The sequence below is a fragment of the Engraulis encrasicolus genome, chromosome 19 (genome assembly GCF_034702125.1).
Source record: "Engraulis encrasicolus isolate BLACKSEA-1 chromosome 19, IST_EnEncr_1.0, whole genome shotgun sequence".
NCBI classification, from domain to species: Eukaryota; Metazoa; Chordata; class Actinopteri; order Clupeiformes; family Engraulidae; genus Engraulis; species Engraulis encrasicolus.
In genome coordinates, this window is record NC_085875.1 from 35,099,850 (window position 1) to 35,126,724 (window position 26,875).

General features: G+C 45.9%; 2 protein-coding genes across 2 annotated transcripts in view; both read left to right on the forward strand.

Moving 5' to 3' along the window:
- Positions 1-54: 54 nt before the first annotated feature.
- On the forward strand, positions 55-20,334 carry foxo3a (forkhead box O3A). The gene is made up of 3 exons (XM_063184227.1): positions 55-1,017; positions 15,540-17,077; positions 18,111-20,334. The coding sequence occupies exons 1-2, from the start codon at positions 454-456 to the stop codon at positions 17,049-17,051; spliced, it is 2,076 nt and encodes a 691-aa protein (XP_063040297.1). The 5' UTR covers positions 55-453; the 3' UTR covers positions 17,052-17,077; positions 18,111-20,334.
- A 5,058-nt stretch (positions 20,335-25,392) lies between these two features.
- Positions 25,393-26,875, forward strand: part of si:ch73-242m19.1 (uncharacterized) — a 38,333-nt gene continuing 36,850 nt past the window's right edge. Inside the window, exons 1-4 of the mRNA XM_063223888.1 lie at positions 25,393-25,544; positions 25,626-25,698; positions 25,839-25,949; positions 26,277-26,390. Of these exons, the coding sequence (XP_063079958.1) occupies positions 25,393-25,544; positions 25,626-25,698; positions 25,839-25,949; positions 26,277-26,390 (450 nt within the window). The remainder of the gene's footprint in view (positions 25,545-25,625; positions 25,699-25,838; positions 25,950-26,276; positions 26,391-26,875) is intronic.

The window sequence follows — 26,875 nt, forward strand, 5'->3', positions numbered from 1 at the left end:
AGCCTGGGCGAAATTTGTGATACCTACCCTGTTTAAAAAAAAACCTTCAGGATTGCATCACTGCAACTCAGTCGCCTAAAGTATTTCTCCTGAGCAGCGTATTTGAAGTTATCCTTGTGCGTTTGCCACCACTGATGCTGTCTGAAACAATCAATTGGGCAGGCACGTGGAGTTAGCTAAACATCAGGTAGCAGGAGGTGCGGACCAGTACCAAATGACCCCCAAAAATATTATGTGTTGACTTGATTTTTTTTTAATACGTGAGATTAGTTACATTCTACTACCCAGGGCATTGAAACTTCCACAGCAAGGGTCTATTAACAGTGCTTTAAGTACTGTAAACTACTAACATAAACAAATAAGCTCATTAATGGAATGCAACTGGAAAGCAGGCTTCCAAATTAGTTTGTCGGATCTAAGTGTAGCACAGAAAAGTCGAAAAGTACAGCGAAGATGGCAGAGGTGTCAAACAATGAAAATGGAAACACTTTGGACGTTATGATAGACCCGGACTTCGAGCCACAGAAAAGACCCAGGTCTTGTACGTGGCCTCTTCCACGACCCGAGTCGGACACAGGGAAACCCGAACCATCTGAGATCATTCCCGAGGAGGAGGAGGATGACCCGACCACTGACACTTCTGCGGGCCACATCATTGCCAACGACAGCTCGATAGAAACTGAGACTTCAGAAGGGGGACATAGATCCGAGACAACCCCCGCGGTGCGCCTCAAGACCACTTCCAAGGACAAGGATCTCGATGGCTTCGAGGTACCTTCTCAGCCCCTGTCCACTGCGAGCAGCGAGACGAGTGTCAATGGCCTGGTTGCACAGCCAAGGAAGTCCTCGGCCCGCAGGAATGCCTGGGGCAACTACTCCTACGCAGACCTCATCACTCAAGCCATCGAGAGCTCGCCTGAGAAGCGCTTGACTTTGGCCCAAATCTACGATTGGATGGTCAGATCAGTGGCTTATTTCAAGGACAAAGGCGACAGCAACAGCTCCGCTGGCTGGAAGGTGAGCTTTTGTATACTCCCCTTGCACCACACATGTACAGTACATAGTAGTGACATCGTAGTAGCTAGTAGCTGTACAAAAAGGTTGATCGGAGTAGACTGAGTTGTTGCCACTTACTGCATTGGCCATATGCATTATCATTAGTCTGAAAACATGTATGAACCACACAGAAACTGTGACTGTAATAAGAATATTTGCTGCCTCATTATACAACTTATTTATTTGAGACTGATGGGGCAGAAGAGGTAATGAGGCTGTCATAGGTCTCAATCATCAAATGCACCCCTCTTTAGTCAGTCAGTGGGGCAGGTTTGATTAGCAGCTGGCCCGTCAGACACTGGGGGTGGTTGATAGGGCCAGTCAAGTCAGGCCGTTTGAAGAGGGTCACAGATAAGAGAGCTGGACTGGCCATCTGGCATAGCGGCCATTTCCCGGTAGGCCCCACACCCTCGTCGTGGGCCCCCCGATTTCATTTCTGAAAATAAGGAGCCACAGGGATGTAGGGCCCACCAGTGAGTCAGTTCTGTGCAGCAAATTTTGAGGGGCCCCTTTAAGCCAAAAGTGCCCGCCCGGTCCCTTTTTCTCCCCCAGTCCAGCCCTGGTGTCACAGATAAGGGGCAGGAGTCGGATGGCACTGGTACTGGCACTGGCACAGCTGATGGCAGGCCCTCCCTGGTCTGCGGTCATCGCGGCCCTGTGCCCTCATCCCCTCACGTGGAGGCCTGCCTCATACCCTGGCACCATGCCCCCTGTGTGTGCATGTCTGTGTCTGTGCTGACAACGTTGCTTCTCTTATCTCACCAGTATAGTAGTGGTAAGGAGAGGTCTGTGAGACAGCGTGTCAACTAGACGAAAAGACTATGTTGTGCTTTGGGAAAAGCAAGGTCTGATATATCTTTTTGTACTGATCGTTTTTAACGTCACCAATGGACGTGCATGTTACAAGAAAGACAGAAAGAAAGTGTACCAACAGTCCCCAGACATCGTCTTCCCTTCCTGGCTCTCAAGCATCAGTGCTCCAGAGTTGCTGAGTGCTGTCACTTTCTTCACACCAGCAGCACACCAGGGTTATCTTATCAGTATGACGTCTGGGCTATTTGTGTTACACCATATTAGCTTTCATAGTCCACACAGCAGACACAAGCTGTGTCTGCATCTGAGGAGCAGGAGGAGGAGGAGGGGATGTTTTTGTGAGTGCATGCAGCACATCACTGCTCTACACTTCTCTATTTGTCTCTTTGTAGCGGAGACTTGTGTTATGATACTGTTTTTTTCTTTCAGTGATTTCAATTCTGAGGCATAAATAATTCCCTCATCATGGTTGTGTTGACATCTGTGCATTTGTCATCCATCCATTCATTCATCCATTTATTCATTCATCCATCCATCCATCCATCCATGCTATTAGTATTTTTTAGCCGTAAAAATAGCATCACAGCGTGTCAAACAGGACACCTATAATGTTTGTATTGTCACATAACAACACATTCTGATCCAATCAGATCATCTCTTACTGGGTTCATTTCAGTGAACAGAAATTGGTTGTGGAATTAAAGCGTGTGTTTGTACCGGCAATAGTGCTTCACTGAAACGCTCACATTCCACACATCATCTGTCCTGACCTTTAATTGCATTGGTCATAATTTTTTATTTATAGATTGACCTCCCCTTTCCTTTTTTCCCCCATATTTTTTTTTTACCTCAATCTTTTTCTTTCAGTCATGTTGTGTAACTGTAGAAATAATTATAATCCTTAACAGTAACATTTGCTCGTGTTCTATATTTAGCTGACATAGATATTTCAGTGTGTTAGTATGTTGTCGTGTGTTGCTTATGAATGTAAATGGGAGCGTTTGTAAAGACCTTTTCACTTACGCTCGGCTCGTCTGTGCTGTGCTGGGTGCTGTAAGGGTCCAGGGATTATCCTGGCTTGTAAAACCAATTCAGCCGTCATGGAATCACATGTAATGAATTCTCTTGGCCTTGGCTGGATTTGAATGAGAGGTGGGGGGGCGGGGTGGAGAGAGAGAAGGAGAGAGGGACAGAGAGAGAAAGAGAAAGCGAATATGTGTGAGATGCCAGAGAGAGAGAGAGAGAGAGAGAGAGAGGGAGGGAGAGAGGGAGAGATGCTCTTGAAATAGGTTTGTAATCCCACTGCGCTGAGGACGGTCGGTCGGTCGGCTAGGCTACCAAGTGAAAGTGTGCATCTGCTTTTGATGTTTGTTTGTGTTGTGTGTGTACGTGTGAGTTGGCGAGACGGAGGAGGAGATGGAGATTGGTGTCCTACAAAGAAAAAGGCGAGCGAGCGTTCCATCAGAGGGAAAACAAAACACACACCCGACGGAATGAAAACATGGGGCCTGTCTGTTCTGCCTCTGATTTATTTGCTTCGTACACACATCGCTCATCTGAAATGCTGCAGCTTCTCCCTCCTTCTCTGCGTACCAAGGCAGGCAGGCAGGCAGGCAGAGCAGCCGAGAGCTGGGGACAAAGGGGTACGTTGTCCCGGGCCTAGGGAGATGGGAGGGCCCAGAATTGAATCCCAGTTATATTGTATGTATATTAAGAGAAATCCTTTCAGATGGCGTTGTCCTGGGCCCAGCCTAAGCTGTCAGCACCCCTGCAGTCAGGCGCAGTGTGGTGGTGGTGGGCCGAGACCGGCCTGGCATGTTTATATTCTCTTCAACAGCAGCCCTCTCCCGTCCGCTATTAAAGAAAATTAGAGAAATTACACGGTGCTCACGGCACGCAGGCCCATGCCAGCTGCGTGCGGAACGGACGGACGGACGGACGCTAGTTTGAGAGAGCGGGAGAGAGGGAAAGAGTCTGCACAGTGTTGCTAGGAGAACTTTGGGGGTGGTGGATTGGTTTGAAGTGATGGGGAGGGAGGGGGGTGGGGTTGAGCGAGATAAAAACTCTGTCTGCTGCATCTGAGCCTGCCTGCCTGCTCTTCTAAACCCACGCCCCACTATGAACAGTACAGGGAAGGAAGGAAGGAGAGAGGGAGGGAGGGAGGAAGAGAAAGAGGCAGGGAAAAAAAATACAAACTTAAAAATTGCCATGAGGTTTTTATCAGTGTCTGTTTTCTGATTGGTCCTCCTGCACCCCACCTTCACTTTCCATTGGCTGGCAGCTCCTGCACAAGGATCAATCAGCTGACTGGAAACTATGTAGGTCAGTGTGTGTGTGTGTGTGTGTGTGTGTGTGTGTGTGTGTGTGTGTGTGTGTGTGTGTGTGTGTGTGTGTGTGTGTGTGTGTGTGTGTGTGCGACTATGAGAGAGAGAGAGAGAGAGAGAGAGAGAAACACACAAGAGTGAGAGTGAGAGAGAATGAACGAGAGAGAGAGAGAGAGAGAGACGGAGAGAGAACAAGAGTGAGAGTGAGAGAGAATGAACGAGAGAGAGAGAGAGGAGAGAGCTTGCTGTTTGACTCCGGGATCTGCCTTTGTGTGAACTGGCAGTGCGCCAGGCCTTCCCTGAGAGGAGAGGAGAGGGGCTTGGCTCAGAGAAAGGCTGCAGCAAGCAGAGAGGGAGGAAGGGAGAGACAGAGAAAGAGAGAGAGAGAAAAGGCACAAAGACGACGTCGAGGCTAGGGAAGAAGGCTCTAGATAACAGAGGGAACAACGAGAACTCGACCTGGTTCAGGAGGACAAAGAAGTTTAGACTGCTAATTATTGCATTTTCTTTCTTTACATTCTCTACACGCTTTCTGTTAGTGTCAGATGAAATGCTTTGTGCCCAGTGGGTTCAGTTGGAATGGGTAATGTAACTCACAGGATAACTGTGCCCTGCAGTGCATGCAGATGTGCATTGTATACTGTGCAAATCAGGAATTAAACTGAAATGCAAAAACATCTACTTTATGTACATCAAAGTGGTTTTGTGGTTGCCCAGAAGTGCATGGAATGCATTGAATACATTAAGCAGCATGTATGCACATTGAATAAGGACACCGTGTCATTATGCAAAATCCTCCACAGAAACGAATGTATTCAGGTCATTACTTTGATGTTAGGCTGTCTTGCAGATGTATCCCATCTTCTGAAGTGTTATCTTGAGTGTGAAAGCTTCAGATTTGGTCATGGGTGCATGGTTGCATAAGGCATCCTCCAGTGCAGTATTTGCATTGCATAATAGCGCTGCACAGCACATCAACAATATCACAACATGACAACATTTAACTTATGCATTATTCATATGGTTCGAGACAGATTCCCTGAAATGGGTGGTGCACTTCCATGTGCGATGCATTTTGCATTCTACACTGATTACTCCCCACCCCACCCCCCTTATTCTTCTTCCAATACACTTTCCCGCCACATGCCACATAGTGAGTGATGAAAGACATCACTATGTTTCATAGTTACTTGCATGTTTAAGCAGTTTACATATATAACATCCATTTAGCATTTCTCAATATTATCTATTTTTTTGCAGTTTCCAAACATTGTCAAGCCTTATTGTGCACGATGCAACACTAGAATTATCCCCATTGCAAAGAGCCTATTTTTTTTAAGTTCAATTGCACGTTTCACTATGACTGTCTCAGAGCCAAAAATTCTTTGACAATATGGGAAAGTATGTGGCGTTAGAATTTTTTGTAGTTAGAAAAACACAACTGCCCTCGTCAGATGCAAAATATGAAGCCCGAAGCTTGCAGCAACCGCCGCAAGCCTGCCCTTGTAGCAAGGCAAGCTCTCTGCGTAAATCCTTTGGATCTGTGTGCCACTCTGCGGACATTGGTAGTTCCATAGCCAATCAGCACTCTCTGTGTGCCACGTTTTTTTTTTTTTGTTGACGTCTTTATTTTTTTATCTTAGGCTTAGAAAACAGTGACTCCCTGTCTTGTTTTGGTGCGTGCAGACATGTTGGTGGAAGATTAGTGGATTCTTTGTGGTGGCGGTGGTGGGTGGTGTGACCCGGGCGCTTCGCTTGCTGGTCGGAGAGCAGAGCGGGCAGAAGATGAACTCATGGCTGTGGAGAAAGGCCTCTCATTGTTGGGGCCCTACAGCTCCGCCTCTGTTCTTCTCGTCCTCGCTGTGGCTCCGTTCCAGCTCGGGTTGAGCAGGAGAACGAGGCCCACAGACACGCTGTGCCGTCGTGGTGGACAAGCCTGCCTCAGTCACAAGTGTGTGAGATATAGGCCCAGAATAGGCCTTTTTAGTGCTGGAAAGGGGAGATCTGTTCTGTCCCAGTGTTTCCCTCACATTTTATGGATACACTTTACTTGACGCTGGCGTCATACGTATGACATAACAGTTTCATAACAGTGTCATAATAGTGTCATGAATGAGTCATTAACATAATGCCAATGTCATAAACGTTTTATGGCCATGAAAAGTTGACATAAAGACAGTCATACAATGTTTATGACATTGACAATGTTAATGACACATGCATGACTGCATTATGACAATGTTATGACACTGTAATGGCAGTAAAGTTTTACCCCTTTTATGTCATCTGTAGGGACGTGCTGTGCAATGGGCTTGACTTGAATGAGCTGGAGGGACTGTTGCCTTTTGTAAAATATTGATCCACACTAAGCTAAGTGACAAAAACTGGCCTTCAGCAAAACGCAACATGCTCCTCCTACTGTGCTGGCAGGGTTTCCACCAGCACTTTTTTGTTACGGCGGCGCACACTTTGACAAAAAACACCTACCACCTTGACTAGGTCCCCTGAAAAGATAAAGATTTCATATTGTGAATGTAATTTCTAAAGTTGCAAAACCAAAAATATATACTTTTAACGCTCCACCACCTTGACTAACAAAAATTCAGCGGAAAACACTGGCTTGCATGGTCTGTAGGTACTGTAATCAGTCAACAGTGTTGTCCCAACTCCTAATTGAGGCTGTGCACTGCAGACTAATGCAACACAAAGCGGCATCTCAGGTGCCCTTGTCCAATGGGCCAATCCAATCAATCGTGCCGGCTCAAAGCCCGGTTGAAATGGCCGGCCCATTTACAGTGAGCTGTGTGTGGTAACAATGTAGCTGGCCGAGCACACTGACTTACTTGGAGTACAAACAGACCGAGGAGGAGGATTGGAGCGCCGGTAATTGGCTTGATGCAGACAGGGCCGCTGACAGCTTTTGCTGGGCCCGGGACAAAGACATCTGAAAGGGCCCCAAACGACCCAATACATATAATGTAATGAGGATCTAATTCTGGGCCCCCTCTCCCCTGGACCCAGGACAAGTGACCCCTTTGCCCCCTCCCCCCTTGTCAGCTTTCCTTGATGCAGCAGAGCTTTTCTTTGGAGCTCCACCATGTCCACAGGTCATGGCCGTCACCCTGGGGTGGGGAGGGTGGAGGTGGAGGTGGAGGAGGAGGTGGTGTGTGGTGGTGTGTGTGTTGGGGCCAGTGGCAGGGATCACGGTCGGTTTGCCTCACATGCAGTTGTGAGTGTGTGAGAGCTGAGCGGAGGCTGCTGGGTAAGCCGCATGTGTGTGTGTGATGCAGGCAGCCATGCATTGTTGGTGGTGTGTGGCTCGGCTGGCTACTGCTGGTCAACTCTCTCTCCTCTCCACTCGCCCGCATTCCCCCAGCTGCTGTGCTGGGGCCGTGGGTTAAATAGCACAAAGGTCACGGTGGAAATCCCCACAGTAGAGTAGAGTAGAGCATAGCAGGGCTGGAAAACTCCAGCACACTACTAAGAACAACCACCAGCAACAGATTAAAGCATGTTGCTATTGTGAGACACACACACACATACACATACACACACACACACACACACACACACACACACACACACACACACACACACTGCACTGCTCTTTCAAGGAGCAAGGATAAAGATGACTATTATTTCTGTGTACAGTGATGCTCCTAAGTTTACACATCCTGCTGGAATGTTTAGTTGTGTAGCCATTTTTCAGAGGATATGAATAACACAAATCCTTGTCTGTCACTTTGTTTGAACTGAAGCCATTCATTGTAAAACAACTTTTATCTTTTGAAATAATAATGACCGGAAACTATACAAATAAGCTTGATCATTTAAGTTTATGTCCTGGTCATTGGGGCTAATACAACTAAACTGCACACAAACTGGCCTGAATGGCCATTAACACTCTTCACTGCTGATCCGTTTTCCTGTGATTTATTTGTGTAAAATGTCAATGGGTTGCTGGCGTCATGAGGGGAAAATGGCTGAGTTTATGTCCAGATTGCACGCATCAATGTCAATGACTTGGACAACCTGTCCCGTCCTGTGGTTTCTATTGAAATGGCAAGTGAAAGGGACATTGCAGCAACCATGTTCTGTAAACAGGGATGAGAAGATAACATATTTCAGTCAATTTGAAGTTAACAAACACAGTAGATGGCACCCAGTAGTAGTACTGGATCCATGGATCGTGCGCAGGAAGGAACAATCAACATGGAGGTGCAATTAGTTTTTTTTGCGAGGAACAGCGTTCGAAGTCTCGAAACTGTCAATAGCTGGCTAAAGGCCAGTTTTCAATAAATCTGCATTTGTTTATTTGTGGGCAACCATTCACCAGGCCAGTTGCCTGTGACATCACATCAGTAGCGTCATTTGCCTATGAATATTTTTTCACAACATAATGTCACGGTATAATGCCTTCTCTGTCTAAGAGGATCCACAAAAAAAGAGAGAAGTCTGTTGTGTAAATATGCAGAGATGCACACACGGGTCAAAGATCCTGAACGAGAGTTTTCAGCCAAGAATAAAGGCTGTGTCTCACAAATCACTCTGCACATCCAGCCCACATGGTGTTCATGGTTGTAAATCAAACACACATCCCTTTCAGACGCTCCATTGGTGTCTGTCTGCACTGCAGAGACACATAGTGTGTGCTGTGCATTGGGCCTTACATTGACCCACCAGCATACAAATGAAGAAGAGTGCTGGGGTGCATTTCTTGAATCCATAGTTGCTAACTTCATTGGCTACTTTGTCGTTTTCAAGGCAATTTCTCATTGGCAATTATCCAAGTTGCTAACTAGCCAACAACTACGCTTTTGAGAAATGCACTCCTGAAGAGGTTGCATTGTACCAGGCCTGTGGTAGGAGGCTTCTTATTAGCTAAATGGACTCTGCTGCTTCTTTTGTAGGGGGGTTTCCGAAGCTAACACGAGTTATTCTGTGCATCAGTGGGTATACCAAAGTTAACACAGGCTATTCTGTGCTACAGAGAACCCTTTTGAAGCTAACACAGGCAGTGCAGTGGTGCAGTGGTCCAACAAAGGCTATTATTAGCGATAAAAGATTTCCCTTCCTCAAACTTGCCCGGATATGTGACATTTATAATGTTGTGAGTTGTTATATTGTTATAGAGTAGCACGTTAACATGTTATAGCAAAGAAAAACAAGGAAATTCTTATTATGTAAAGGAAGTAATGAATCTTCACTACACCAAGGACTGAGCTTCCAAAACATTGTGCCATTAAATATTTAGTAGCAAGAGAACAGTGTTGTTTATTATCTTCTGTTTGGTCCAGCACCTGTGTCAATGATGTGGATGCATTCTCAGCTTTCCGTCATGGACAATTGAATCCTTGAATCCAATAAGGATACTTGAAATTGATAATGATGGTGAATATATTCATGGAAAAAGAACAAATTACAATTCAAATCTTGCTAATGAACACCTAACACAAACTCTGAGATACTGGACCTTTTAAATGCAGTGCTGTACCGTGGCGTAGGGCTCCAATGCCATGCTTACGACAGCCGACCCGTGTCGCACAGCGGGGTTCCGTGCTTTGATGCAGGGTTCTGAAGACTGCCGCCGCCGCGATCCTCGTCGGGTTACTTCCGCCTTGGAGCGCTGAGAGCCCCGAACCCTTTCATTTCGAACAGAACATCCTCAGCATGCTCTCTCAAGACTTCACCCCGCTGACAGGAAAATTGGCGGAAAGATGAATCTCTTTCAGAGAGAGAGAGAGAGAGAGAGAGAGAGAGAGAGAGAGAGAGACGCAAACAGACACAGAAAGAGAGACAGACAGATAGACAGACACAGAAAGAGAGAAACAGTTAGAGAGACAGACACAGTAAGGAAGGAAGGAAAGAAAGAAAGGCAGAGAGAAAGACTATAATGAGAGAGAACAAAGTACATATGGCCTAGTGGTAGGCTGCTCCAGTACACTCATGATCAATCTGGTAAACACAGTGTTTCCCTCCACAGTAATTAGACCTAACTGTACTGTACAAGCTAATGAGACAATTAAGCTGCAATGAGATTAACAGGGATTGTTTTACTTTGTTTGTGTTTAGAGCCCCCCACACAAAGCAAACAATAAGACAGATAAGACAGATGAGTGTGTAACTGCCTTAATTGTGGACTAGCTCACTTCAAATGGAAACATGTAGGGCTACTGTTAAATTTCAATAAGTAGAACAATTACAGACACAAATGTGAGGATACTAAGCAGATGACAACTCTCAAGCACCGGTTTGATGGCAGTTGTTCTAGTGTTGACCTTTATCAGTAGGTCCACACCCAGGCCTCCCCACCTCCCTCCACCCCCCATCTCTCCCTCCCTCTCTCCCTCCCCAGTTCCAGAACAGCCTGTACTGGGCAGAGTGGAGTGCTGTTGGCCTGTGCTCCAGCTCCTGCTCCTGCTCCAGTGGAGCTGCTTGCTGCCTACGAGCCTCGCCGCAGGTCCCCCTTTCCTGCTCTGCAGCTCTGACTTGGCCCTCTGCCTGGAGACTCGCACGGATCCCTGAGCAGCTCCGTGTGTGTGTGTGTGTGTGCGTGTGTGTGCGCGTGTGTGTGCGCGTGTGTGCGCGTGTGTGCGCGCGTGCGTGCATGTGTGTGTGCGCGCGTGAATGTGAATGTGAATGTGTGAGTTTGTGTGTGCGTGCGAGTTTGTGTGTGTGCGCGTGTGTGTGCGCGCGCTTGTGCATGTGTACACGACTTGTGTGCACGCACACACACATGCATGCACATACACAGACACACACAGATGCGCAGTGTGCTTGTGCATGTGTACACGTCTTGTGTGTGTTTTATGTGCACCGGTGGTTGGCTAAGGCATACAGGGAACACTTATCTTGGTGGCTAACTTTACTCTATTCATAGGGGCTGTATCAACACCTGATGATGTTTTGATGACTCGGTCTAAAACTCAATTCATACATGCAATGTGCAAATGCATACATGCAATGTTTTCTGACTTCTGAATATTTATCTTAGATATTTTAGTTTACATGGCCGATTGCCCATCATGCTGACATTTCCAGAGCTAGTGTTGAAAGTTGGTTTGCTAAGCCATTTGTTATCGTATCTGGAAAACAGTTTTGAAGTTAACTGTCATTCTGTGAGAAGCATTTTTTTTTAAAAACTTTGCTTAAAGAAATCAACAAAATGGTTTCCCTTGTGTAAACTATTCTTTAAAAATATCAAAATAAGTAAGGTGTGTTTCCACTATTAATGAGGCTCCGTTCCCCTGTGTTGGTACAAACAGCTTGTTGAAACAGATGGGACGCTTGCTCACAGAAGAAGAACAGTGCTAGCTGCACAGGTTTAAACAAAATCTCCTTAAATTGACGCTCCCAGGCAGCAAGCCTTCAAACACAGTTGTTTTGCATCAATTTACTGGTGCATGATTTAATACACAGCAAATATTACTGCATGGCCAATTCCGTCTTTGTTTGTCCTTATAGTTGTAGTATGAATTTGATGGATATGTGGAACAGTCCTTGAACGGATCTTAAGCAGTCCTAAAAACATATAACTAGTAGCCAAAATGGAGCAGCGAGGGACGGATGATTTTTGTCTGCATGGTTGTCTGCCATTCTGCCTCTGCAATTTTTGGCAGCTATTTTCCTTGGAGAATAAATTAAGTAGAGAGCAAAAAAGAGAGTAAAAATGTCTTTCTTATGGCACGTCCTCATGTGCCTGTAGTGGAGAAAAACCTATTTTTTCAAGGTTCAGGGAGAAATGATTAAAATGCGTCTGGTGAATTTAGTCCTCGGCCGTGAAAGAGCCACAGCCTCTGCTAAAAGTAGAATCTTTCAATTTTGACTCTTCTCTGCACTCAATTTCATAATAATCAGGCAAGATCATAATCTCTGTGCAAGCTATCTAATTGCTCTCGTCAATCATGAAGCCAACACTCAGTCTCATTTTCACTCTTTTCCAATTATTTTGGATAATAGGCAGGAGGGGATTAAAGAAACATTCATTGTGCAATGAATACTAAACTTCATCAGTGGTGAAGAATGGCAGACCTTGACGACGGAAAGGATTAAGGCTAATACGAATTGTAGTAGATGTTGCACGGGTCAAAGGGTCATCCAAACCCTTTTTGACTTCCACCACGCTAGTCTGTCTGCTAGCATGTGTGGGTTTTTTTTTTTTGCACAGTGAATGGAACACCCCCCTGTTGAGCGGAACAATGGAGGGAAGCTTGGATTCGAGAAAGCTCCTAAACATTCTGCACCTGCATTGTGTGTGTGGGTGTGTGTGCGCGTGTGTGTGTGCTTTTGGTCAGAGTTGACCCTGGCTGATCTTTCTGCACAGAGAGCAGAAAATGGTCAGACTAGTCTGTGAGTTGGTGGGAGAGTGAGTGGACAACCTTTAGCATAGACCGAGGAATTGGATTCCAATATACAGACTTCTGTCCTCCCTTGCTCACTCCCTTGCTGCTCGTGACCTCATGATGATGTCACTGACGACAGAAAATTAATTCAATATCTTGCAAAAGCACAATTCTAATTTAATTTTCTCATTTGCAATTGGTATGGTGAAAACACAGTCCCCCAAAAGTTGTTGTGGCTGGGCTGACAGCTGGGAAACTTTATTGTTTTCTCCACGGAGGCCGGGCCAAGAGGTGGGGCGAGGTCACAAGCACAAGTGGAGGACGGGAGTGTGCATATTGGAATGCACAGCAATAGTTTATCAAAGCTCTCGGATGCAAACTGCTTTATGAATGAGTGGGTGGGTGGGAGGGTTCTCCTCATCTCTTGTAAAAGCAGTAAGTTGCCTAGCCAGGTCACTGAGTCCCCAATCCCCTATTCTCATCTCCCTCTGTGGTTGCATTCCAGGCTTCCCTGGCCACATAATTGCCACTGGGGTTTTGAAAATTGTACTGCTGCAATACAACTGTCGAGTTTCCACTCCCCCGTTTGGTAGCTTGTCGTAACTGACCCATAACTTTAAATGTAGGCCCACCATATTTTTGGAACGTTTACAAAACAACCTACTCCATTCTTTTCCCAACTTTCCCTTGTCCTTTCCCAGTATTATATGACTTGACGTGTGCGGAAAAGACAACAACATGTTTGTTGGTTGGCTTTGTGATGTTGAGAAGTAAATTAATACACTTCAGGAAAATCATAAGCTTGCAACTTGTGTTGAGTTATTCTTCGGCCTGACCTGTTTCTATGGAAATTCGATACAGGCTATGTGCTGCTGTCCTCACCCACATTTGTCAAATTGTAAAGATTAGTTAGATGCACCACCACACATGCAGCTGTTTTCAGACGGCCATGTTTGTGAAGTCGTAAACCGTGTCCTTAAGAGTTGAGTTCATGTGCTTGTCAGCCAGGCCTGTTCCTTGGTCTCAGCAGACACAAAGGCCAGTTCTCCAGCGGCCGTGGGGGTGGTGGCCAGTGTTGCCAGATTGGGCTGTTTCCCGCCCAATTGAGCTGCTTAGGATGGCCGTCTGCGGGTAAAAATGGATTTTGGAGAAAAACCCGCCCAATTTTTGGCCATAGAAATCAATAGAATTGGAAGGGATTTAGTGCTTCCAGGCAGGTTGTGAGCATTTTTTGGGCTGGAAATCATCAGCCTCATCTGGCAACCCTGGTGGCGGCTCTACTGGAGACAAAGACCTCCACTGAGAATCCTCCCTTCCTCCCTTCCTCCCTTCCCTTCCCCCAGCAAAACAAACCAAACTAAAAACATTGGTCTCGAAGAATGCTGACCTATTCTGTGTTAACGTTAACATTACTCCTACAAGTTCACAGACAAAGAGCAGTCCTATGTGGATTCCCCTCTGTGTCATGCTGTAGAATGGCTTGTGTTAGTGAGCAGGGTTGGACTGGCCATCTGGTATAGCGCAGCAGGCATTTCCCGGTGGGCCCTGCACCCTTTACATTTCTGAAAATAGGGTCCCATGAGGGTGCAGGGTCCACCGGTGAGTCAGTTCTGCGCCTTTACGCCAAAAGTGCCCGGGCCCTATTTCTCCCCCAGTCCAGCCCCGATAGTGAGAACTAATGTGTCACTACAAGGTCTTGTTTCAGGCACAAGAACAAGTTGACAACAGTCAAGCCAACGACCAGCGAGGCAGTTTCAGTTTGACATGTTTTCGCAAAGCACTAGCAAGGATGTAATTGATCTAGAATAGGAAGCTCAAGTACATCTGATGGCATAATGTTAGTTTATACACTTCCTTTTTGGGAGGGGTTTCGTTTTTTATTGTCTCACAAAGTTCAGTGTATGACAAAAGTGTAAGTACTTTGTGAATAGTTTTTTTTTTTTTTAAATGATACTTTTTTTCTTGGTTGAAGACCTTCTCATCTGATTTGATGAATGTAGAAAAGCTGTGAGGTAAAGATGTAAGCTCTTTTTAAACATCTTAAAACTGAGGTTGGGACTGAGGTTGAAAATTAGCTATCTAGCTACAAATCTTTTATGTATTCACATCTGCAAGCTGTGTCATGGCCTTGCCATGTCATGTTTGTAATAATGTGCACTGCATTGTCCCTGCTAAATAAGCTAAAAATAAATAATAATAAAAACAAATTGGACTGTAATTGTTTTGGAGAGCCGTTCTAAAATGTCTTGCATTGAGACTCTTCTGTTCTGCTCTGTGAGCCTCGAGAGGAGGATCTGAATGCCAGTATGAAAGCTTGTGTACTTCTCTACTGTTCTGCTCTGTGAGTCTGGAGAAGAAGATATGAAAGCTTGTGTACTTCTCTACTGATTGCTGTGTTGTCTCTCTGCTATTCAGTCAGCTTTTACGTAAGTCCTAAATGGATGCCCCATTGTGCAAAATTGTTACTCCAGACAGTAACTAACTACGGAAAAGCGATCGCATGAATGAAGCTGCTGTTTGAGAATAAAAATGTCTTTTCAAATGCAGCTCAAAGAGGCTCTCTCTCTCTCTCTCTCTCTCTCTCTCTCTCTCTCTCTCTCTCTCTCTCTCTCTCTGTCTCTCTCTTTCTCTCTCTCTCTCTCTCTACCATAATCACTCTCCGGCATCCGAGAAGTTGGTGGCTGGTGAGGATAAAAAGTCATAATTAGTGCTTCACAGGTTCTCTGGTGCAGTCACTGGGCATGATGCTGCCGCCTCGCCGCCTCGTTTCAGAACAGAACAGTACATTAAGTCCCCAATTCTTGGGGCCACTGTGGTGCAGCGCACTAAGCCCCACATTTGGGCTTGCATGCCTACGGGGACCCCGGTTCGAGTCCTGCCGGGGTCATTTCCCAGCCCTACCCCATATCTCTCTCACTATCGTTTCCTGTCTACTCTCATACTGTCCTGTAATAATAAAGGCCGAAAGCTTACTTTTTTTCTGCATTCTTGTGTGTCTTTTCAGAACTCCATCCGGCACAACCTGTCTCTGCACAGCCGCTTCGTGCGCGTCCAAAATGAAGGCACGGGTAAGAGCTCCTGGTGGATGGTCAACCCGGAGGGCGGCAAAGGCGGCAAGGCCCCGCGGCGCCGCGCCGTCTCCATGGACAACGGCAACAAGTACACCAAGAGCGCGCGGGGCCGTGCGGCCAAGAAGAAGGCGGCGCTGCAGGCCGCCCAGGAGGGGGGCGGGGTAGTGGTGGGGGCGCTGGGGCCGGCTCTGGACCCCTCCACGGGGCTGTCGCGCTGGTCGGGTAGCCCCGCGTCGCGCAGCAGCGACGAGCTGGACGCCTGGACCGACTTCCGCTCGCGCACCAACTCCAACGCCAGCACGCTGAGCGGACGCCTCTCGCCCATCCTGGCCAACGCCGAGCTGGACGAGGGCGCTGAGCTGGACGAGGACTCGCCGCTGCTCTCGCCCATGCTCTACTCCTCCCCCAGCAGCCTCTCACCCTCCACCGTCGGCCTGGGCGAGCTGCCGGGACTCGCTGACCTCGCCGGCACCATCAACTTGAACGATGGCTTGATGAACGACCTGCTCGACGACATCAGCCTGACGGCCACGCAGCAGCAGCAGTCGCCCGGCGGGGGCGGTGGAGGAGGAGGAGGAGTGGACGGGGAGGACAGCGGAGACGAACACGGCTCCTCCTCTTCCTCCTCGGTCTTCACCTTCGGCTGCCCCTCGCCCCTGTTCGGGCCCGGCCTGCGCCAGTCGCCCATGGAGACCATCCAGGAGAATAAGCAGGCCTCGTTCCCCAGCCTGGGGGGGCCGTACGGGGGGGCGGGGGCCCAGACACTGCAGGAGCTGCTGGAGGGCACCGTGGGGGGAGGCTGCGGCGGCGGCGGCGGGGGCCGCAACGACATCCTGCTGACCCAGTCGGACCCGCTCATGTCGCAGGCCAGCACGGCCGTGGTCAGCTCGCAGAGCGCCCGGCGCTGCGCCATGCTCCTCCGCAACACCGACCCCATGCTCTCCAACCAGCCGTCCGGGCCGGGACTCCTCAACGGCGGCACGCAGCCCTGGAGAGGCCTCAATGGCGGAGGAGGAGGAGGAGGAGGAGGAGGAGGGGGGCTGGGCCTCCTCAGCAACGACCCCACACAACACTACTTGACAAAGCAGCAGCAGCAGCAGCAGCCGCTCCGCTCCACGGCCCTCCACCAGCCTCCCGAGCCGTCCTCCCTGCTGCTGGGGCTGAACGCTGGTGGCCTGGTCTTGCCTCAGGACCGTTGCTTCCCGGCGACGGAGCTGGGCCTGGAGTTCTTCAACGGCAGCCTGGACTGCGACATGGAGGCCATCCTGCGCGGCGAGCTGATGGACGCCGACAGCTTGGAGCTCTTCGACTCCGGGTCCAGCGCCGGCTCGGGATCGGGCGCCGTCGTCTCGACCCAGAACAACGCCAACCTGAACACAGCAGGCAGCTTCTCCTCCAGAGCCAAGGGCACCGCCACAGCAGCTCAGAGCTGGGTGCCAGGCTAATGAACCCTCCGAGCCAAGCGAAGCAGGTGGGCACAACATCTCCAGGGTCTCTATAGTACATGCATGAAATGTGACTGTAGGAATGACTTTGAAACCAATTCTTTCAAATTCAAATTCTCTTTGTTATGGGATAACCTCTTGAGATGGGGCGTCTCGTTTTCAAGAATTCTAACTTTGAACCAACTCTTTAAGTTTTACTTTAAATGATCATTTTGGAAGTCTTCTTGCGTCCTGAAAGAAATTACAGTGATCTGAGTTGCCATAAGAAATCCTTACTAGTTTTCTAAAACCTTCTTTCTTTTACAAAACTGAGAAGATACTCGAGAGAAGGAGTACTGCATCTGAAGGATGCCATGTTGCGTATCTGTCCAGAATGCCCTCGGCCTTGTAGACGTAATGTTTTCAATGGTTTACCGAACACAAGATTTGAATCTTGTATGCTACATCACTGCGGGGAATTCACAGCAAGTGCTTGTCCGAGAACAGTGGAAAAGAAATGAGTCATCGATTAAATATTCTATTTTATACCATCTTGCTTTTTTGGCAAGAGATTGTGTGATTACAGAACAACTCAGCAGAATAAACATGCACTTTGACATTGCTGCCAAAAGACACCTCTTTTATTTTTGAAAGAAATTAAAGGGTTGGGTATTTATTCAGACAGAAACTGGCCAAAAATCTCTCAAGGATGGTTCAACCAATAAGATTCAATAGAAATGCATTTGAAATGAATATGATTAATTTAGTGTCTTGGATGTTGTACAGTGTGAAATGGTACCGGTACATGGACATGGTCTAAAATGTTGTAACTGTAAATTTCAAATGTGATGTTCAAGTCATTTTAATGTTCAAGTCATTTTAAGGGTGTTTGTGGGTCATCTGTAATACACATTTGAAATTATCCCGCGGGCCGAATAAAATGACCCAGACCTGACTTTGACATTTTAGGATTAGACCTTCTTATAGAATAATAAATTACAATGTACGATAAAACAATACATGTGTCTCTCTCTCTCTCTCTCTCTCTCTCTCTCTCTCTCTCTCTCTCTCTCACACTAGATCTTCAAGTTGACAGGAGAGAACAAGCTCCCTCCACGTCGTTTGCCAAACCAGCTATCTGCTCCGTGAGGTCGATGGTCTGTTTACTGAACAAAATCTAGAGAATGTTACCATTGTCTTCACCCAGCAAAGACACTCTGATAACACAAAGGATACTTGAAGCAGCTCTCACTCGAATCCCCATGCCCAAGCCCACCCACCCTGAGAAGTAATTATTATGCAATCATGTTCTTTTAGCATTCCCTGAATTCAACATTGTTACAAATAAAACGCACACCAACATGTGTACAGTTACACGCATGCACACACACATGCGCACGCACACACACACACACATACATACATGCATACAGTACACATACAGTAGATACAAGTAGAAGCAAAAGATTTTGTTATGAAAAGGATAAAAAAAATGAAATGGACGTTATGGTGTAGCCCCCTAGCCTCCTCCTCTTCACTGTACCGTGGAAAAAAAGAAACAAATTGTGACGTGTTTTGAAGCTATTTAGTGTTCTTATGTATGAGATGTTATAGTTTTAATAACACCATTCCCCCCTCTCCTCACCCACCAAATATATTAGGCTCTTAAGCAAGCAACCACGTTGCATTCCATGCTAACATTTCAAAAAAAATTTTTTTTTTAATTTTTTTTGGAACCAACAAAGTTCCAAGCCACCACCCCCAACATCTTTATGAATTTTCCCTCTCCCACTCCTTAAGTCCCCCCCCTCACCACCACCACCACTGCCGCCACTTTGCCTATTGTGTAGACTAGGGTCTCCTCTAAAATTGGTTCTTAACCCCTCGGTGGCAGTGTGCTGTGCTCCGTCCCTTTTGTTCCCCCTACACCCCCTGCCCCTGCCTCCCACGCCCCCTGCCCACCGCCCACCCCCCGTGTCTCAGACTGTGGGCGTGCGGGCCTGAGGAACTCATCTGTGCAGCCCGTTTCCTGGAGCTCGCCATGCTGAGAAAACAAAACAAAACAGGGGTGCATTTCTGGAAAGCGTAGTTGTTAGCAGTTCGCAACTTCGGTAGTTGCCATTGGGACATTGCATTGCAACCAACAAAGTTGCTAACTGCTAACAACTGCGCTGTCCAGAAATGCACCCCAGGGCACCAGCCAGCCAGCCAGAGGTAGCTGCTGCTGCTGCTGCTGCTGCTGCTGCTGCTGAATGTTTGTGTTCAGGGTTACTAGGCATTTTTTTTCTCCTTGTGTGTATTTAATGGCGTGAAGATGCTTTTATTTTTTGTTTCGTTTTCTTTTTTTTTCTTTTTTTAAAAAAAAAAGAGAATGTTAACCATCTGAAGATAGCGATCATATTAGCAGTGTTAATAACTCCATAAAATGTGATCTGCGGCTGCTTGCAAAACAAAAACAAAAACAAAAAAAGTGCATCTTGCCACTCGGGTCCATCCTTCACATGTATCTTTGTACACAAAGACACACAAGCTAAACTAAAAGCACGCGTCGCGCACGCACATGTACGTTTGTTTTATGTACGTGTGTGTGCTGCGCTCGTGCGTCTGTATGACAGGTGCTAAAACAGTGTTTTCCAATCCTCCATGCAGTATGTAGTAATACTTTTAATCTTTGCATGGATAGGACACGTCAGAAGGGCGTTGCACTGAATAAAACACCCTCTACAGTGTCTTCTACTGTACGTTGCCAAATTTTATGACCTGTGCGAGGCAACCAAGTCACGCAAAGCCTGAAAGGCTGTAGCAAAAATGTCATTATTATTATTATTATTGTTATTGTTATTATTGTGTATTATGAACTTTCTTTGGAACTCCAGGTACCCTAAGTAGTGTAAAAAAAATACTTCCTTTGGAGTATTACCCATGAAAAGAGCAAAAAATGTATTATTAACTACTAAAAATATATCATCTACGTACTTAAGCATTTATTATTTTGAACAAATGAACTGAAAAGACTTTCGTTCATTTAGAGAATGAGAAATCCATTGTACTTCTTCACCTGCAGATGGTAGTGACCTTTAGTTGCCAACACAGGAACAAAGCACTCTCCGAGTATATCTCCCCAGAATGTTTTTATCGCAAACTAATTTCTATTCTTGTTTATTTTACCCCCCTTCCCCTCCCCTCCCCAATCCCCCCAGCCATCTTGCCAGGCCATTCCATGCTTCTTGTCTGTGTGCAGTACCGTATGTACCATATTGTGTGGCTGACATGCGATATGAAAAATAAAAAAGTCAGGAAACGTTTTTGTTTACGAGTCTTGTTCATGCCTAGATCTGTAAATTAACATGTTTTAATCATTTGTACTGACTGATGTAGATTGTGCAAGTTATCCATGGACCTCCACCTCCTTCAAACCTCCATCCCTCCAAGCAAAACTTGTGAATACAAACAGCCTGCATCAAGACTGGCATTCAAATAAAATTTGGCTGAGCATTCAGGAAGTCCAAAAGCCTTTATGTGATAAGTGAATTTCCTCTGTTGACTGTTCAGGACCGTACTTTCTTTGTGGAGGGAGGTGGGGGACTGTCCTTTGGGGACTTGGTGACCGGTGTGTCAACAGTGCTGACTCGACTGTTTCCCAAGACTCTTTTTAATCCAGACCCAATCTCAACAGCACTGTTTATTAGTGCCACGTCCATTTCCACGGTATTTATAGCCAGGGTTTTCTACTGACTACGCCGTCGCACCCTGTTATGGCAGCTGTGCAAACTGCTAAGACAAGGCCTAGACTTGACCCAACACGTTATGAGCTGTGAACACTTCTGATGAAGTTGACCCCTGTAGAGCATCTACACTAAAGCATAATTTAGTGAAAGTGGAAGTGTGAAAGCTCAACTGGGAAACTCCAATTCCCATTGTCATTGTGACACAGCACTCCACAGCACACAAGAGTTCACTGCACAACGAAATTGCATTTATGCCTCACCCGTGCAAGGGGGCAGCCCCCAATGGCGCCTCTAGTGAGCAGTGCGGCGGGACTGTACATTGCTCAGGGTACCTCAGTCATAAAGGAGGATGGGGGAGAGCACTGGTTAATTACTCCCCCCACCAACCTGGCGGGTCGGGAGTTGAACCGGCAACCTTTGGGCTACAAGTCTGACACCCTAACCGCTTACCTATGACTGCCCTTTAGTGAAGTTAGGAAATGTACAGTGCAGCCTCTTCTATTAGCTGCTATACCAATACCTCCAGGTTAACTTGACTATTATATGACTATTATATGCTTGCCACCCACTCAGCCACCTTCTTGGAATACTTCTGTGTCCTACTGTGTTGTTCTTTGTTGTTGTTATTTTGTTTTGTTTGGTGCTTAGTCGTACAAAGAGAGTGTCCATTATTATGTGTTTACTGAAAACCAGGACCCAGGTGCTTTAGTCAGTATAATCCCAGCTTTGAATTTATATCGCGCACATTTACCACCACCAGTGAAAATTAATCAGGTGTATTTTCTTTGTCAAAATAGGATTTCAGTAGATTGGATGTGAGTGGATTTAATTTACACTGTGCACAGTTTTACTGAATGCATGCAGTGTGTGCGCTGCACGCCAGCATGCATTTTCTCCTCAGGTGTTGCTTCAATGCATGTGGTGGCAAAATAGTGGCATTGTATGGCGCAAACGAAGGTCTGTACTAGTTAAACCCATTGATGCCTAAAGCACCTGCAAAAAACGCCTGCTGAATGCATAAGCCCTTGTTGGGAAAGTTGCCCTCAGCCTATGAAAACCTAAATATCTTAGCCTCTGATGCACATAAAAACATGAAATAAGTTGCATTTAAAGTCCTAAGATCCTCATCTTGCACTAGAATGTGTTCATTCGTTTGTAACATAGCCAAATGTTTTGTTTAAAAAGCTCAAATCTCAAGAGCTTGAATGCAGCGTATATGTGGCTCTAGGCACCAAAGGTCATACAACATATACGAATCATCAGGCTAAAATGGGTTAAACAGCAGTCTTGACCATTGTTCTGTAACCCGATACAGTGAAGTGATCTTTTCCAGCAGCAGCGGCATCCTCTAATGATCTCCTCTGTCTTCTAGTCTAGTGTGTCTCGTGTCCTCTGTGTTAGTCACACTTTTCTGATCACATCACGGCATGTGAGGCTAGGAGTCTTCTCTCTGAGTGCATTCCAATATGCAGACTTCTGTCCTTGTTGCCTGCTTGTGATGACATCACCAATGGCAGAAAATTATTTAAATATCTTGCAAAATAATCACAATTCTAATGTCATTTCCTCGTTTGCAATTGGGATGGCGAATGAAGAACAGTCCCCCAAAATGGTTGTGGCTAGGCTGAAAGCGGGGAAACTTAATTGTTTTCTACACGGAGGAGGGGCGTCAGCAACATGTGAGGCCACAAGCACAAGTGGAGGACGGAAGTCTGCATATTGGAATGCACCCTCTGTTCCTCTATTTCACCTTCTCTGCTTTGCCTGCCTGCCTGCCTGCCTGCATCTCACAACAAGCCATTACCACGGCTGCTGACTTAGACATTCACATTCTCCTCTGGGCAGCATCACCTGTGCTGTGTGTTCCATTTGGTTCAAAAAAAGAAGCAACATGCCTATTTGTCTGCTCATTCCCTCCAATTAGTGGTGGTTGTATGACAAACTAGTGTCAGGTGACAGGTCCACAGCAGGTTCTAGAATGTTGCTGTTGGGAAAAGGAAGATAATCAGGTAGAGATGCTGCCAGTGGGTGGTGTAGTGCCAGTGGGTGTTGCTGCTACTGTGGTTTTCCCTGACGGGATGGATGGAGGAGAGCTGTGCTGAAAGGCGCTCTCTCTTTCTCTCTCTCTCTCGCTTTCTCTCTCTCTCTCTCTCTCTCTCTCTCTCTCTCTCTCTCTCTCTCTCTCTCTCTCTCTCTCTCTCTCTCTCTCTCTCTCTCTCAATGATTCTCTCTCTCTATAAATGATACTATCTCTCTCTCTCTCTCTCTAAATTATTCTCTCTATAAATGATACTCTCTCTCTCTCTCTCTCTCTCTCTCTCTCTCTCTCTCTCTCTCTCTCTCTCTCTCTCTCTCTCTCTCTCTCTCTCTCTCTCTTTCTCCCCGTTTGGCCACCATCACATAGCTCCTCACACCAGTAATGTCAAGAGACGGCATGCAAGGATATGGTTTCCAAGGAAACGCAGTGCTGGAAGGAGGCAGGCAGCCTGCAACAAGACTAATCTTTGCTGCAGTAAATGTGAAGACACACACACACACACACACACACACACACACACACACACACACACACACACACACACACACACACACACACACACACACACACACACACACACACACATTCGCGCACTCGCAAGATCACACACACACAGCTCATTTTAGGCTGAACATTCACTGTACCACAGAGTGTTTACATCATTACAGATATGTGTGTATATTCCTATTATTTGTCTTTGAAATAAAGAGGAAAAGACATCAACTTGACAAGCATTTCCCTTCCACAGGGGATGCATGTATCCTATGGAAATGAAGGCTGTGCTGCTGTGCTGTGCGCCTCCCTCCCCCAATGACAATGGAATCAAAGCGGGCCATATGTCCTTGCGCACCCATTGGTTGAAATATACCTTGGCGATGATCTCTTATTGGATGCCGGCAAACTTTGCAGTGAACCAATCGTTTTTCCTGTATCTAAGTGAATTGGGAATGGTGAGCTATTTAAATCCTCTAGATATGGAAGAAATTATATTATGGCAATTTTTCCAATGCATAATTCCAAGGCTGGATATCAAAGCACTAAAGCTAGATGAAAGTAACTATGTATTCAAACAGCATTTTTGTAACCTTTTTCAATGGCACTATTTATTATTCTTTTTGTTTCAGTTCGGCTTTTAAATGATCACATTTCAGTTATACAGGAATATAGAGGAACGCCCCTGATAAATGATCATAGTATTAATGCTGGCAATATTAAAAAATGCATATAACAAAACAATGTCAAAGAAATGTTGCTTCATTGTAGGGCAAAGGTCATGGTTTTCATAGCAGGTTTCTCTGGAAGAAAAAAAAAATGCATTGGTTGCTGACAGATGTTGTAATCGCTGCAATCCAGGGATGTAGACCTGATCTCCTTATAAAATACTTACCATAAAAAATAAAACAGCTATGTTTCTGCATCTGTACAATTCTGCCAACAAAGTAGTTCAACAATTTATTTTAAAGAATTTTGGAAGATTAAAATTCATCGGATGCTGCTTATGATGTAGGCCTATCTGATCAGTCAAACTAGGCATCAAAACAAAGGTGGGCCTGTCATGGATTTTAATTGAATTCATGACCCACTCTTGTATTTGTTTACACGTAAAACCTATTAATCTATGGAAATGATGGATAAACCAATCGCTGCAGATTGAATTAAATCCAATGCTGCATGAATGGAAATTAAGAATACAGACCCCAGTCACCATTTTTGTTTCAGGCTTTGATCATCTAAAACTACATAGGCAAACTGTTGACAAAATACTTGATTGTATTCATTAAGTCTTTTCCCATAAATATTCACCGATGTAGGCTAATCCAACTGAAGTGTAGCCTAAGCATAATGGGTTTGGTTTTTTGTCAAAGCAGCACAACAGCGCCTCTCCCCGGCTTTTTGGAGCATTGAATATAAACAGGCCACTAGGTTGCAGTCGGTATGTAGCAGACAGTCCTCTTACCTCAAAGTGTACCACCACTACTTATGTGTGACAGCCACACAATCGTGAAGCATGTGTAACTTGATGAAATGAACTTGTGTATTGCAGTTGTTATAGCTGGTTTCTAGCTTTATCACAGACAAAAACGCCGCACTGTACACATGGTTCATTGGAGGTCCATGCTGAGTTGTCCCTTATTTTTTTGCAATGCAATATTTCGCAATGCGTTTATTTCTGAAATCAACCATGAACAAATACACTGTGCAGAAATGGCAAGGGTGGATAATGATGTGTGAAACTACTTGGCCTAGCAGGCCTCTGATAATATTCTTCAAACTTTGGATTAAAAGATTGCGTCAAAGCAGCTAGTCACTAACAAACACCCAATGGTGATATACAAGCAGACCCAAACACAATTAAGCTGGAAAGTGCTCTCCATTTATGGTGGCTGGCAAATGGTCTCCATGGATACTCTGTGGCAACACCGCGTAAACGCGCGGGACAAAAGCTCTAAAGTTTTGTCCGGAGGAGAGACAAACGAGAGCAGCTGGCAAATGCGTTTGCCTTGACTAAAAGATAAGCATTGGAGCTTTTTTGTCTATCATAATTTTGAAGAGAACATTTGAAAGATTGTGGCACTGGCCACATATTTCACCAGAGATGTCCATGTCCAGTTGTTCCGGAACATACAACGTCTCTGCGTCTTTGCGCGTGCAGCAGCTGGAGACAGAGCTATCCACTCAGTTGGAAGCCCTGAGAACAGAAATAGCTGAGAACGGGTGTCTGCAAGGAGCAACTGCAAAGTCTTATTGGTATGTCCAAGACACTGTAGTGGACAATATGCATGGTGAATGTCAGTTTGAGTAACACTGTTTTGATTCTGTACTTCATAGCTCTGTACAGATTCCCAAAGACATTTCATATTTTCGCGCGGAGAGAGAACAAACTCTGAAACGACTCCTGCAGGTTGGAAAAACATCCTCAGCTTCTATTTGTGGTGTTTGCACAGTTTTGATTATATTTGCTATCTAGTGGTTCAAATCATATGTCAGCTTTTGTTTTGGTTGTCACCGTGTTCCTTAGTGAAAATGTGAAATACGCAATAGGTCCCTGCTGCAACACCTCTTGTGTCCCAGGCTGAGATCACCCAGCATGAACTGCAGAGCTGCATCAGTCGGGAATACACACCTGAGAGTCTTCCTCTCCTGCTGCACCAGGTAAGATGGGGATGCCATGTACTGTATCTCTAATGGCTTCTTGTAAAATCAGGTACTCAATACTAGTGACATTACCCCTTGACATGCAATAGAATTCCTGACATTCCTCAACAAAATACTGTATAGACGTAGTCTTGCCACCTGTCCAGGTTTTTCCTGATTGTCCAGGAAATATATATACAGTTTCCTGGACACTGAATGAACTATACCATTGCATGCAAGCAACAAGGGCAAGTGAGTTTTAAATGTCCAGGTTTTTTGTCAGACAGAGGTGGCAACCCTAATACTGTGACATTCGTCCCAAAAGTATGTCTCTTTTCTATTCAGCACTACCTGGATCGTGCCCACCAGTTGGCCTTGTGTAAGCACCTCCTAATGTTAAGATGGAGGAGATTCTGTCGCCACTCTACAGTTTTAGAGCGGCTGTTTCCCTTCTACAAGGTAAACCATGATGAAGCAATTTTCCACAGAACACAACCCATCATCCATTCATTATATCAGTGCCTTTCATAAGATGAATGAATCACAGAATGGCTTCACAGCGATGAGAGCAAAGTTATTTTTACACTCCTCTTCCTGTATTCTTTTCTTTTCTGATAATAGTGTGTACGAGTAAATGTGTGGTACAGCCAGGGACGGTTCTAGTCAATTTGGTGCCCTAGGCGAGCACCAATCTTCCCTTTTTGCGGAATTTGAAATTGGCATCTGTCAACATAGTGTCATACATCTGATTGAGGACAACTGATCTAGTACCACATATGTCCTGATTGCCCATTAAAAATAATTGTCAATGTTAAGTTTCATGCTTAGTTTTCCTCAATATTGTAATTTTATGGGCTGTGGTGCCCCCCAAGACATTTGGCGCCCTCTGCGACCATCTAGTCTGCCTATGCCTAGCACCGGCCATGGGTACAGCCCTTTAAAGT

Coding starts and splice junctions, on each gene's coding strand:
- foxo3a (XM_063184227.1), top strand. CDS start 454: ATGGCAGAGGTGTCAAACAATGAAAATGGAAACACTTTGGACGTTATG. Junction 1,018..15,539: donor ACAGCTCCGCTGGCTGGAAG/GTGAGCTTTTGT, acceptor GTGTCTTTTCAG/AACTCCATCCGGCACAACCT.